We start from the raw sequence: 14,835 nt of genomic DNA on the forward strand, positions 1-14,835 counted from the left end.
GGAAAGAATATGGGGCCAAAAGACTTTATCTGGAACAGTGGGAGCATAAATATTGAGAATAGTCAGAGGAATTTTATTAATCAACAGAGAAACTGCTACCCACCTACCATCTGCATCATTATCTTGATTGACAAGCTGAACATCTAACTTCTTATGGCATAGAATGGCGACACCATTGCGCTTCCCAGACCCAGGAGAGGCAAAAACATGACCAACCCAATTACGACGCAACTTAGAAATTTCAGTATCTTTAACATGAATTTCTTGTAATAAAACAATATCCCCTTTTAAATTTGCTACATGAGATAAAACTCTTTGGCGTTTAATAGGTGACCCAAGACCTTTAACATTCCAGGATAAAATATTCAAAGTCATTCACAGATAAGGAAGAAAATGTAAATAAAAGGAAAACAGAAAAGCATAAGTAGAGAAAAACTGGATAGTAATCCTTACATTAGTAAGAGAAGGAAAAACAAAGCATTGCAGGGAGAAGAGATAATATCAAGTACAAGAAAGAAAAGCAGATACATAATTTAATAAATACGACCAAGGAACCACCATAAACACATTACCTTGAAAAGGGAAGAAAATCAAAGAGTACAGAGAGAAAACGAGAATGAAATAGGAATCAACAAATAAGAAAAAGGGGTAAAAAATAGATTGAAGTAACTGGATAAAGAGAAAGAGAGAAAGAGAAAGAAAAGAACAATAGGTAAGAGTAAAAGGAAAAAGAATGAAACAATGGTAATGAAAAAAGAAATAAGGAGCAAGAGAAGAGAATAGAATAAAGAGAAGAGAGCGACAAAGCAAAAACAACCAATTCCATAAACATAAGAACACAATGGCAAAGGACATACCACAGGAGAACAAGAAAGGATGAGGGTGTTGGAACCACATCAGGGAAATGGAACGCCGAACGGGAAACCACAGGGCAACAACGGCAGGGAGGACGTCATCCAGGAAAATTGAAGAGGATAACAAACAGGGGCCCAAATATCCAAAACTAAGGGGAAAAAGACAAAATACAAATGTTAACAATGCGGAACAACAGAACCATATACAGTAAAACAGCAAACATTCTACATGAGGGAAACAAAACAGTTACAATCTGGAAACATCCATAGACTCATGACGACAAGTAGTCAAAAATTGTTGGAGAACAGCCGGGTCTTCATAAGAAACAGTCTTGTTATTATATGTCACTTTAAAAAGGCATGGATGAAGAAGGCCATATCTCGCATTAAGACTTCGAAGAGCAGGTCTCATTTCCAGGAACTTTTTCCGACGATCTGCAGTCACTTTGGCATAGTCCTGAGTAAAAAATAGATTGGAGCCATGCCAAGAGATCTTTCCTTTTTGTTTGGCAGCTTGGAGTACTTTGAGCAGGTCCGTATATTCCAGAAAATATAAGATAGTACCTCTAGGTCTCGCTGAGGAGGAGGAAGAAGCAGACAACCGGCCCAAACGATGAGCGCGTTGAATGTTCAAAGGAGGAGATTCAGGAAGACCAAGAAGAGACGGTAAGAATGACTGGAAAAATGAAATTGGATTAGAACCTTCAAGGCCTTCAACCAGACCATAAATACGCAGGTTGTTGCGCCTGTTGCGGTTTTCCAATTGTTCGACTTGTTGTTTAAGACGATCAATTTCTGTATGTAAAATGGGTACCTGATGTATGGTATCCTCAGACGCGTCAACTCTTTGTTCAAGGGCCACAACTCTCTGGATGGTGTGAGACCAGTTGTCTTCAAGGCTTTGTAAGCGCGAATTAGTTTCCTCCATATAAGGCTTCAGAGCACGAATTTCATCAAGGAGAAGCTCCATAGAGACTGAAGAGGGTGGATTAGTAGGAGAAGGAGGGTTAATTTTTACCCGTTTGCCAGAGGGCGAAGCTGCTGGTAGTTTGGAGAGTTGTTTGGGGCGAATATCCGCCGAGGAGGAGGTTTTAGGATCAGAGGATTCCGGGGGAGCTTCATCCATATTATCTCGTAGGACATTAAAAGGGTTGTTATCAGCCAGTGGCGGGGAGATAGCTTGGTGAGCCCCAGCACAAGCACCACTGCGAGCACCACGCGGCATTGCCATGAAGAAAAGGAAGACAAAGTCTCTTTTGGTGATGGAAGAGACGGTCACAAGGAAAGATGATTCAGATAACAATACTTGTCAAAGTTGGAGGAAATCCGCAACAGAGCGATGAAGAAAAGAAAACGAAAAACTGAAGAAAAAAGATTCTGCAGGAGGTACTCCAATAATTGTCACAAAGAAGACCAGGAAATTACACCGCAAATGAAGAAAAACCTTTGTTCATATGATATAATATCAATCCCGTAGTGAAAGGCACTGATAAAAAGGTAACGAATGCATCAGGAAACTATCGTCACAAAAAACAAAATGGCGGCCGTTGTTCTGACTGACCGCATTTTCCGAAATAAAATCACCTTAACGGCATGGAAACTCTCCGCTATTCCTCACACCGATAGCTGAGGTATTCCGACGGAGGACATGCCGATTTCTGCGACCCAGTACAGAGGAAAAGAAGCCTGGAAGCTCTCCACTGTCTACGTTGCCGCGGAGCTCCCGAAAGCAGCGGCCATTACCAACGGCTCCGAAGCCACGCCCCATTCCTATGAGAATTAACATTACAAATGCACCCTTAACTCGTGCCCCATATTTCCCGATTCTCACTCCAAGGCTCACCCCAAAACTTTTCATGACACACAGAACCTACTTTGAGACTGTTTTGGGAAAATTTCAGGAAGATTGGTCAAATGACGCCAACGTTATAGGCAAGTCATGTATACGTATATATATATATATTCACTGAAAAAACCATAGGTTTCACACATGTTATAGTTAGCTGGACATTTTACTGATGAAAAACCAATGAAATTCCCCCTTTATAGTTAGTGCAGGCAACTATAACTCACGCGACCGCAATCCTCTGCTGATGACATATGTGTCTTTATGAGAAAAAAAGATTTGTAAAATATGTATAGCTAAAATTTAATGGAAGAAGACATGGGCAAATAAGTGTCTAAATACAGTATTAGCATCAGCAGAGGATTGCGGTCGCGTGAGTTATAGTTGCCTGCACTAACTATAACGGGGGAATTTCATTGGTTTTTTTATCAGTAAAATGTCCAGCTAACTATAACATGTGTGAAACCTATGGTTTTTTCAGTGAATTTGCAAGGTTTTTTAAATGCTAATTCCTAACTATAACGTGTGTGAAACCTATAGTTTTTTCAGTGAATTTGTACGGTTTTTTAAATGCTAAGTTACTTTACGCCATTCGTGGCGTGCGCGCCCACTTAACGCAGTTCGTTCTGTGCACGCACGGTGCGCTTCGCACACAGTGAGCACGCGGTGCACTTCGCGCACCGCGCGCCCACTTTACGCAGTTAGTGCCGTGCCCACGTTACGCTCGATGGCACATGTACGCACGATGCGCTTCGCGCACCGTGCGCACATGGAGGACATATTATGCGCTTCGTTGTGAAAGGTAATCTATTACATTTTGCACAGACTCATATGCCATGCGCAAATGGTGCCCATCGAGCACCATTTGCACACGGGGTGTTGAGAGTGTGGATAATTTTTTTTTTTTTTTAATTCTTTTTACCGTACGCGTATGGTAAGCGTAATCGGCGATTTTTGAAAAAAAATTAAAATTGAATTTTTGGCCTTGGGGGTTCTTGGGGGACACCTTAATCAAGGCTAGGTGGTTAGGAGCTTTCTAAACAGCCCCTTTACATGTTTTTTGCCTTTGTTTTTCCTCCCCCCCCCTCATAGTGGGAGATAGAAAATGGCGGCCGCCGCTACCTGGTTTCGACCGATTCGAATGTTTACTAAGATCTAACAGCCAATCAGAATCGCGCTCGCGCACGGCACCGTACGCGTACGGTAAGCTTACCGTAAGCGCACGGTAAGCACACCGTGAGCTGCCACAGATATATATATTGATTTAAATGCTATTTTCTCAGGATCTACTGAACAGATTTACACCAAACCTACAAAAGGCACTTCCTTGACCTGTAGACTACCTCTCTGCCAAATTTCAAGTAACTCTGTACAGCCGTAGCGGTGTCTAAAGGTCCTATGGAAAAATGCATGGGAAAAACGCGTTTTGGGACCCCCCTTTTTTCTCAGCCCCCGCTTGACGAATCCCCCCGAGACTTTCAGGGTAGGAGCGGAGCGTAGCGCCCCACCTATTTTGAAAATTTTGCGAGGATTCATTGACCGGCGCCAAAGTTATTCCAAATAGAATGTTGCGGATTTCCTATGGAAACAGGGTCCTAACTATAACTACCTACAGGCGACCGCCAGTAGGTAATATATATATATATATATATATATATATATATATATATATATATGTCAGGAAACGGTTGCTCTGCAAGCAAGGGCACACTCGGGACTCAAAAAATCCTGCAAGGACACCAGCGCGCACCTCCACATTATCAGCCTGACACGTTTCGGAAATGATTCCCTTCTCAAAGGCTTCCATCAATAACTCGTTATGCTGCTGACGCCATCATTTAAATATTAATCCTCCAATGAGCTTTCACAATGTGTTCCAGTGCATACAGGGAAATGAAGTTGACAGCAGCCAACATTAAACCAAATGGTAATTGATGTGATTTATTCAAAAAATACAGATTAACCCCCAACTGGGAAGAAGTGTCCGTTAGTGTCCCAAATCCATGCTTGAATCCCCACTTTCCAGGCAGCGGTAAATACCGTGTCTCGTGGCCCCTTATTTGCATCTCAAGGGTGGTGCGCCCTTCACGCCCATAGCCGGCGTGTTAACATCAGGAAACGGTTGCTCTGCAAGCAAGGGCGCACTCGGGACTCAAAAAATCCTGCAAGGACACCAGCGCGCACCTCCACATTAACAGCCTGACGCGTTTCGGAAATGATTCCTTTCTGAAAGGCTTCCATCAATAACTCGCTATGCTGCTGACGCCATCATTTAAATATTAATCCTCCAATGAGCTTTCACAATGTATTCCAGTGCATACTGGGAAATGAAGTTTACAGCAGCCAACATTAAACCAAATGGTAATTGATGGGATTTATTCAAAAAATTCAGATTAACCCCCAACTGGGAAGAAGTGTCCGTTAGTGTCAAGGGTGGTGCGCCCTTCACGCCCGAAGCCGGCGTGTTAACATCAGGAAACGGTTGCTCTGCAAGCAAGGGCGCACTCAGGACTCAAAAGATCCTGCAAGGACACCAGCGCGCACCTCCACATTATCAGCCTGACGCGTTTCGGAAAATTCTGATTAAACCCCAACTGGGAAGAAGTGTCCGTTAGTGTCCCAAATCCATGCTTGAATCCCCACTTTCCAGGCATATATATATATATATATTTAGGAATTGTAACCCCTTCTTTTTTTAATTATTTAAAATGTAAGTTTTTTCTTTATTAGGGCAGACACTCAAACCCTCCTTTTTATGGAATGTGCTGTCTGGAACCAAGACATGCTGTATCTACATCCTGGGCTTACAGCCCTCCCATAGGCTTCCCATTTTCTGGCACCATCGTTGCTCCATTTGACATCCTCCCCATTTGTGAAGGGCATGCATACGTCATGCCTCTTCCAGTGATTAGCCCTCCCAGAGCGCACCGCCCAACTACTTTAAACCTACGCCGTGGCCATTTTTATCCATTGTTTATTATATTTTAAAAAGGTGGACTTGTCCCGCCACACATTAGGAGCGCTGTTGTTTTAATTAGTGCTGATGTTATCATTTTTTAAAATCCAATGCCTATCTACAATAAACAAATTGTTCCGAATATATCTCTGCCTATTTCCGTGATGCCCTCTCATGGGCGGAGTATCCGGCGATCCTTACTGAAGCCAAGCGTGTCAATCTTGGGTAAATATTAACTCTGTGTGTTGGACTACGCTACGCTCGCGTAGTTTGCGCAACTACACGCTACGCAAATTGCAAGTAGCACAGTGCAAAAACGAGTAGCGGGCATTTTTTACTTGTTCGCGGTCCTCAACGTCAAGTTGGCGACCGCAAGCGAGCAAAATGACATCCCGGCGAGACTTTGTCCTCGTTCGCGATCAGCAACATTAAGTTGCCGATCGCAAGCGTGGAAAATAAACCTCCCGGCGAGATTGTCAACGCGGGGAGGTCAGGTTTCTCATTGCGAGTGGTCGCATATGCTCGCGATGAGAAACTACCAGTCCACGTTGAGAAAACTGCCGCTCGAGTACAAAACTACTCGAGCGGCAGAAAACGACCGCTCGCACTGTGCAAGATGCCATTTGCAATGATTGCACAGTGCGGACAAGCATCCGGCACTGTGCAATCAGTGCGAACAGCATTTTCCCTACCGCACCACGCAGCTCGCGTAGCTTGCATAGTGCGAAGTGCACAACGCGTACCATAGCGCCACTACGCAAACTACACCCAGGGTTAGTAAATATACCCCCCCTAGAGTTCTGAACATTGGAAAATGAGATACCTTTGGTAACAAAATAAATCTGTGGCATTAGATCTGAGCAGATAAAAAGCATCACATTGTTTTTAGAAATATTTAAAACACACTCATACAACTCAATAGGCAAGGATACCACACAAGGATAGAATACACATATGCATCTGAAAGGTGTCCTTAAAGCATTGCTGTTTTGGAATCTCGGGTGACAGGTTTTATTGTGCACTTTCCTATCCAACAGTCTTTGCTAGGTTGCGGGTGGCTATCAATAGAGGACAAGAGATAATTCAATGGTGCCTCTATTACTTTATTTAGAAAATAGTGGCAATGACCAGCAGCAGGCTTCTGATTATTTCCAGTGCCCTCATCATTTCGAGGGCAAGCTATTTGCAAGTCACGACTCAATGGTATTTTACTTGTAATATGACAAGGAGTATTGCCATTTCATGGCAAGGTAATACACTTTTAATGAGGCAACTGTCACTGCAACCTCTTAAGAAAGGAATCAGTGGCACCACATAAATGTATTGCCACGGAATGTCAAGCATATGGAAACATATCCGCACAATCCACTAGTGGGTATATGTGTGTATGATCAGGGAGAGGGAAGGAAGAATCTCAGATGCTGCAGATGAATCATCATCGACTGTCCCTGCCACTCCTGCAGAGATCACAATAGCAGCTACCTTCACTGAATTGGGATGTGTGGTTATCCACTGTGCCACCTGCAGAAGCTTGTCATAGCAAATGTGAAGGATGTCACCAATTTTTTCGTACGGGTGAAAAAGCACCACTGTTAGGTTTTCTTCCACATTTTATTTTCACGTAACTTTTCTACAGCACCTTTGTACTTTGGCAATGCAAAGTTTCTGCATTTAGTTTTTCACTAAGTTTTGCATCAAACTGTTTGAAGGAAAGAAAAAAAAACTTTTACAAAAACATACCCCCCAAAAAACGGTTCAAGTTAGAACCGCCCTTGAATCAAAGAAAGGGCTGTGTGTGATTCTTTATTATTCCTGTGCATTTTTGTCTATATAGTGATAGGTGTATGAATAACTGTGTGCATGGGTGTGTTAGTGTATGTATCAGTGAGACCCAGGGTGTCTCAATGTGTATACGAGTGAATGTGTGAGTGTGTCCGTAAATGTATCAGTGTCCATTGGTGGGTCAGTGTATGTATCAGTGAGTCCCAGAGTGTCTCACTGTGTGAATGAGTAAGTGCATTAGTGAATAGATTAGTATGTGCATGGGTGTGTAGATGTATGTATTGGTGTGTCCTAGGGTGTCTGAGTGTGTGTATGAATGAGTGTTTGAGTGAGTCAGTAAGTGTATCAGTGTGTCCATGGGTGTGTGAGTATAAATGTCAGTGTGTCCAAGGGTGTCTGATTATATGTATAAGTGAGTGTGTAGGTGTGTTAGTGAATACTTCTGTGTTGCCATGGGTGGGTTCATGTATGTATCCATGAATCCCAGCGTGTCTGAGTGAAAGTATAACTGAGTGTGTCAGTGAATACATCAGTGCGTGCATGGAAGTATCAGTGTATGAATCGGTGTGTCTCAGGGTGTCTGCGTGTGTGTATGGGTGAGTGTGTTAATGTGCCAGTGAATGCATCAGTGTGTCCATGGGTGTGTCAGTGTATGAATCAATGTGTCTCAGGGTGTCCGCATGTATCGGTGAGTGTGTCAGTGAATCTATCAGTGTGTCATGGGCATGTCAGTGTATGCATCAATGTGTCACAGGATGTCTGAATGCATTGATAAGTGAGTGTGTTAGTGTGTCAGTGAATGCATTAGTGTGTTCATGGGTGTGTATGTATTAGTGTGTCCCAGAATGTCTGAGTGTGTGTATAAGTGAGTGTTTGAGTGAGCCAGTATATGTGTCAGTGTGTCCTAGGGTGTCTGATTGTATGTATGAGTGATCGTCAGAGCATCTCAGTGAATGTATCAATGTGTTTTGGGTTGTGTCAGTATATGCCCGAGTGTGTCCAGGGGTATTTCACTGTATGTATGTCTAATTGTCTGAATATGTCAATGAATGTATCACTGTTTATTTGGTTGTATCAATATATCTATAAATGTGTTTTGTGGTGTGATTGTATGTATGAGTGAATTTGTGAGTGATTCAGTAAAAGTTTTATTGTGTTTTTGGTTTTGACAGTATATGCATGAGTGTGTCCTGGGGTATTTCAGCATATGTATGACTAAGTGTCTGAGTATGTCAATGAATGTATCACTGTGTCTTTGGTTATATCAGTATATCTATGAGTGTGTCTTGTGGTGTGAGTGTATGTATGAGTGAGTGAGTGAGTGATTCAGTGAAATACATCAGTGTAATTTCTTGGCTGAGTCACTATATGTATGAGTGTGTCCTGGGTGTCTGTATGTAGGTATCAGTGAGTATGTAAGTGTGTTAGTATACGTATTAGTGTGTGGAAGGGTGTATACATTTATGGCTGGGTGCCTCAGTGTATACAACAGTGTCTACCTGGATGTATGACTGTATACATCAGTGTGTTCCTGGATGTGTTACTATATGCATCAGTGTGGGCCTGGGTATGTGAGTGTATGCATGAGGGTCTTACAGGGTGTGCAAGTCTATGTTTTTACTCTGTGTGAGTCTGTCAGTGTATACATCAGTGTAAGGTTGTGTATACCAATGTATACCATAAGTGTGTGCCTGGATGTGTCGGTATCTGTATCAGTGTTTGCCTGAGTTTGTCACTGTATGGAGTATTGTCTGCCTTCCTGTCTCAGCAGACGTTTTATAAAGGGTAATGATGCAATTAGTCACCTACATTACTGCAATAAATGGTTCTATTGATCTGTTGTAAAAGAGAGAAAACAAATATAAGTTAAGTATTTTTTACATGTTATAAATTTGAATGACACAGTTTAAGTTTCTGCAACAAAAATCTTCATCTTAATAATAACACATCACACTGGTACAATATTGTAAAGCAATTATACGTTTAATATAAACATCTACTTTTTGTTTTTTGCTGTTCTCAGCTTTCATACTTGTACATTGTAAATGATGTACTGAATGCAGCTTCATGCTTGAACAGCAGGGGAAAAAACAATCATTTAAATTGCAGAAAAAATACTAAATTGCACTATAAATAAGTGACACTATGCATTGTACCCACTACAGCTAATGAATAATTTATTTTAGCTACAGCTAGTGATCTAGTCCAAAGAAAAGTTCAGAAAAAAAATATTTTATTATCTTGCAAGTACTTCTTTACGTGAAATAAACCGTTTTGAAGACATCACCCCTGGTAAGCCGAATGATGCCTTAAACACTAATGATTCATGAGGAGCAAACAGTGCATCACACTTTTTAAACAGTTATCCTCCTTTGGTTAAAAAAAGAAGAGGTGTGAATTTGGAAGTTTGACAGGCAATTTTTGTTTCAATGTAAGCTTGCTGTAATTGTATTCCGTTCAACCACTTACTCTTACACAGTGTAGTGTCCTAATGTTATACAAAGTCCTTCATGAAAGATGGTAGCCACTGTATTGTACGTTCTTACAGAAATTGAAATTCGTCCTGCTTTGAAATTTGTCATTTCCTTTTTAGATCCATCTTCTCTGCATCGTTGCAGCATTAGTATAATGTATTTCCCAGTTCTCTGTATCGGCAATGTAGAGATATGATCTGATCTACAATTTGGGCGGTTCAAATTTGTCAAACCTTTTGATCAGTCTGTCAAAAGACACTGTTTTAGAATCTAGTAATGTTAAGTAGAGAAATCGCTCAGAATTGTTTTTCAGTGGTGGATTTGAAGGAGTAATCTTCACAGCCATGGCTCCATTTGTAACTCAGTCCAAATAAGTCATCAATATTTACTACTTCTTGTAAAACTCCAAAGATAACCATTATAAATTCTTGTGTGTCTAGTTGAGTGTTGAGAGTAAACATTAGTGATCTGCTACATATATCTAAAAGGTCTCTAATGCCTGAAGTAGAAGGTATTACAGTTCTGTCACTCAGCAAACATTGGAGCCAATGATACAGTGCAGAACACAACTTCTTGTTTGTCTCAATTTGATTTACAAGATATGGTAAATGAAACAGTACATTAAGAAAGACATTTATATAGCAGTTGACACCTGAACTGTTTTCCAACTGATATTCTATAATATCTCCCTCATTTTTCACTTTTTTCTTCGTACCACCTTCTAGCTTGTCCTGGTTTCCTTTCTTTTTTTGAATAACTCTTTTGTAAGCTTCCGTTTTGAACAGGTTAGCCATTTCTCATCAATAGGATACTGACCTAAAGAGGAGCATATAGACTTCTTAACTGATAGTACTCTCTTACACAGCTTGCATCAGCACTAACTTTCTCATCATCAACACCCAACTAAGAACAAATCGGACAATGTTCTAACTCAAGATAATGCTAAAAACCTTCTTTAAATACTGGACTTTCAATATTAATAAAAGCTGTGTCTACGCTTAAACCTCGAGATTTCTGGATAGTTACAGCATAATTCTAGAGATGATGGAAACTGTTGCCGCCACACATATAAGTCCTTAACAAGCAAAAAATATACAATACATCGGCCAATCTGCTTCACATCATCAATCTGATCAAATTTTATGGCTAAGTACTCAACCTCATCCCTATTTTGAAAATTAATTAAATCAATTACTTTGCCCAAAACACCATTTACTAACCCTTCCTCCACATTCAAATTACGCCGCAAAGTTACTGGACACTCTTTACACATGCGTAAATACTTTTCTAATCCTGCCTTCCTTGACACAGACTTCTCCAAAGGATCCAATTTTGCTTGTAGTTTCTCAGTTTTGTAGTATTATTACTCTCTGGTGCTCCATTTTACAGATAGCTGTCATTTCTAAAATATCTTCTTTCACCAGTTTCGGTAATTGTTTGTTTAAGTTGGAGCACTATTGAAGTGTAGGCATTAAACAGAATATGGATTTGTCTTTTTCAATTAAATTGAACATTAGTTTAGTTCTGCTGCTGTGTTGTTAGATCTTTTGTCAGAGCTCCTACTCTAATGTCCTTATAAAGCTTTTGTAATCAAAGGGTACAGCAGGGAAGGAGACCTGTAAAGTATAAACCGAGATACAGTCACTCTGAACCATGTAAATGAGATATAAGACTGTATACCTATTACCCTTTATTACCTGTAAAGAAAAGTACACTTTAACGTTTTGTTTCAGCGAGGGGATATAGATACCATATCAGGTCAAGCCTTCTATCTTCCTCCTCAAATAATGCTGTAACGTTTAAGAATGTGTTACTCAAGGACTATAAATGTTTTTGCCATCTATCTTTCACATTAATCACTATGGTAATAAGCCTACCGAAACATATAATGTGCCTTGCTTCACAGGGGAAGAGCCATGTCCATGGACTTCAACACACCCCTGTTAAGATTGGCAGAAAGAATAAACATAATGAACCCAAAGTAATGTTGGTGCAATTCCTCAAAAAGCACTTTCTTATTCACTTTGAAAATAAAGCTATAATCATACAGCCATTATTTTCACAGTAACGAGCTGTGTCACATTTGTCATCACGCTGTCTTTTAATACAAGTTATCCAAAGTTTCCACAGAATCTAATGCGTATACCAGGCTTAAACTGTCTCGTTTCTTGATCTCAGAAACTGCACTTGATAAGATAGTGTGTGTGCAATTCAATATTACTCAATTCTGGCTCCTAACTAGGAGTACAGAAACTAAATTCCCCAAAGAGAAGGAGGTTGCCCAGTTTTGCAGTCCCGCCACAAAAAGGAATCCAATATACAGCACAGCTGTTAGACTAGAACACACAAGTCCTGAGGCAGGAACAATGAATAAGCAACCACTGCTTCAACAACTCCTCAAAGTAATTCAGACGGGAGCAATTACAGACAATACAAACTGTGTTGGAGCAAAGCACCCTTACCACCCCAAGGAGCGGGTCAGAATCATCTTTGGCGAGATGGAAAGGTTACATGGGACAATAATCTGAAGTGCGTTGCTGGCAGAAGTGCTATTTAAATTACTTCTGGTTCGATTCTGCTGTTGCCAATCAGATCCCTGATGCCGCCTGCTCAGTTACCAAGGTTCATGGGATTTGTAGTTTTGTCTCTTGCATCCTCTGCGTTTCCCCTCACTAATGTATATTAAATTCCCTATCACCCTGTGGGTGTAGCAAACAGGTTCATCATCCTTTCTGCTCCCATCTGGCTTGCTCCTGATGGTGTTGACACTGTTCAGTACCCTTCACCCTAATTTGTGTATAACAGTCCTATAGGATTTCTCCATATTCCACATCGGAAGCCGAATGCATTTTCTTCACTAGTTCTTTATATTCTAAGTTTAGCCAAATATTTACATTGCCAATACTTCCCAAATAATTTCTTGTTTCATTATGGAGAAATGTCTTGAAAACTGGCTGTCCTTAGACGAGGGTAGGTTGCAATAGGTCACTGAAGACAATTAAATGTTTTCCTCCAAATAGTACATCATACTTAGTTCTTAAAATTTGCTGCATTCTTAAGTTTACGAAGGCACTTCACATTCATTTTTTTAGGCACGGGGAGGTTAAGTGATTTAGCCAGAATCACAGGATGTTGATCTTCCCTGCCGAGACTCGAACCCAGTTTCCCAGCTTTGAGGTCAACAGCAGTGGACCTGGTAGTAAAACAGCACACAGACTGTATAGTAGCAGGGTCAAGACATGTTTGAAGGGTTACTTGTCTCAATAGGATGAGCTAGAGTGTCACTACTTCAGTATATACCTAGATGTGTCACTAGAGGTGTAAGTAACTATGTAGGTATCACAGTGGTTTTCTTAGTACTTCTGTAAGTCTCTATATATGTATAAATGGCTGCCTTGGTTGTATCAGTACTTGGGTACATATGTAAGTGACCTTATTAGTCCCTCTGTCTATGTGTCACTGAATGTGTAATTAACTATATCGATATATGACTGGGTCTCTTAGTGACTCTATAGGTTTCTAAATGTCTATATAAGTGCCTGTATGGATTGCTTACTGTCTGTGTTAGTGAATACTGGAGTATATAACTGTGTATGGAACTGGGTCGGTTCCTGCTGGATTCATAGGTGCTGTATGAGTGTGTAAGTGTGTTGGAAAGTGGGTTATTAGTAGTGGTAAATATGCATCTACCCTGGCTACCTTGGCTGCTTGCAGGTAGGCTTTACTTAGGAGAGTCATGTAAAGTTTTTAAAAACACCAATTTATAAACCTAGGAAATATTGTTATCTTTAAAATGGGGAAACAGCCTTTACTACGCAGTCAGAACTGCGCACTACCATTAAAACATGGGCAATACAACAAACATGTTGTTACTACAACTTACATCAGGGCACGTTTCATCGTTTTTTAAATCCAACACCTTCCCTACTGTTTCACAGACTGGAGTTGGAATAGTAATGTATACTATTCCAAAGTCCAATGCTTCCCTAAGGCACGTCGTTGTAACGACTTGTGTGGTAATGGAATGCAAGGTAACAAGACGTTCATTGTATTGCCCGCGTTGTAATGGTATGCATTGTAAAAGCACGCGTGATTGTGTCATACATCCTTAAAATGACACTAAACGACAAAAATCCAATATAGGGAAGTGGAGATATGAAAATAACACTTTCTATCACTTAGTCATCTTATGGATCTTTTTCACAAAGTTGCTCCAAACTTCTCCAGACTTCTGGAACTTCTTCCTGAAGTTCCTCTTGAGAGTCCAAAGGGTCCAAACACAATTCAAGGGTCTGGAAACTCCAAGATGATCCTTGACATTTTGGGACCACAATTCCCACAGTGCACCTGGCCAAAACCCTTAAAAGTCTACTGGATGCACGCCAGGCAGAGGACTCGTGGTGGAGTTAACACAGGTGAGCTCTGTTAACCTGTAGCTTGAAGGGAGTCCACTCTTTAATACTTTAGGAGAAAGGTACATCCACAGGCCTGTAATTCCAGATAGTGCAGTCGGTCAGAATTCAGGGCTTGGTGGTGCAAATCAAGTTACCAGCATGGCAATCTTTGGTCTCTCAGTTTCAAGCAGCAGATCTGAGAGGCTCTCCTCCTCTCACATATTTATTCAGTGTTCTCTGGGGTCAAGCATGAGAGCACTCCTGTCCAATGAGGTGCAGAGCAACACCCCAGGGCATGACCCCTTCCTCCAACGTGGGGCATAATCTTCTCCCAGAAAGCACTATTCATCCAAAATTCAGTATGGCTATAATCTCAGCAGAGGAGCAAGAACTATTTAAACCAACCTCCAGTATGGCTCATTTCCATAGCTTCCCTACACTTACCAAGTCTGCCATCTGGCTGGGTCAGTGGTGCTGGTGGGTATATGGGCCTGGCATTCCCTGCCTGTCCTATTCCCCCTTTGAAGCT

General features: G+C 41.1%; 1 protein-coding gene across 1 annotated transcript in view; it reads right to left on the minus strand.

Annotated features, from left to right (window-relative positions):
• Positions 1 to 863: 863 nt before the first annotated feature.
• Positions 864 to 14,835, minus strand: part of CYYR1 (cysteine and tyrosine rich 1) — a 265,183-nt gene continuing 251,211 nt past the window's right edge. Inside the window, exon 4 of the mRNA XM_085623080.1 lies at positions 864 to 1,003. Coding sequence (XP_085479206.1) covers positions 897 to 1,003 — 107 coding nt within the window. The 3' untranslated portion in view covers positions 864 to 896. The remainder of the gene's footprint in view (positions 1,004 to 14,835) is intronic.

This window comes from Triturus cristatus, chromosome 8, assembly GCF_964204655.1.
Source record: "Triturus cristatus chromosome 8, aTriCri1.1, whole genome shotgun sequence".
Lineage (NCBI taxonomy): Eukaryota > Metazoa > Chordata > Amphibia > Caudata > Salamandridae > Triturus > Triturus cristatus.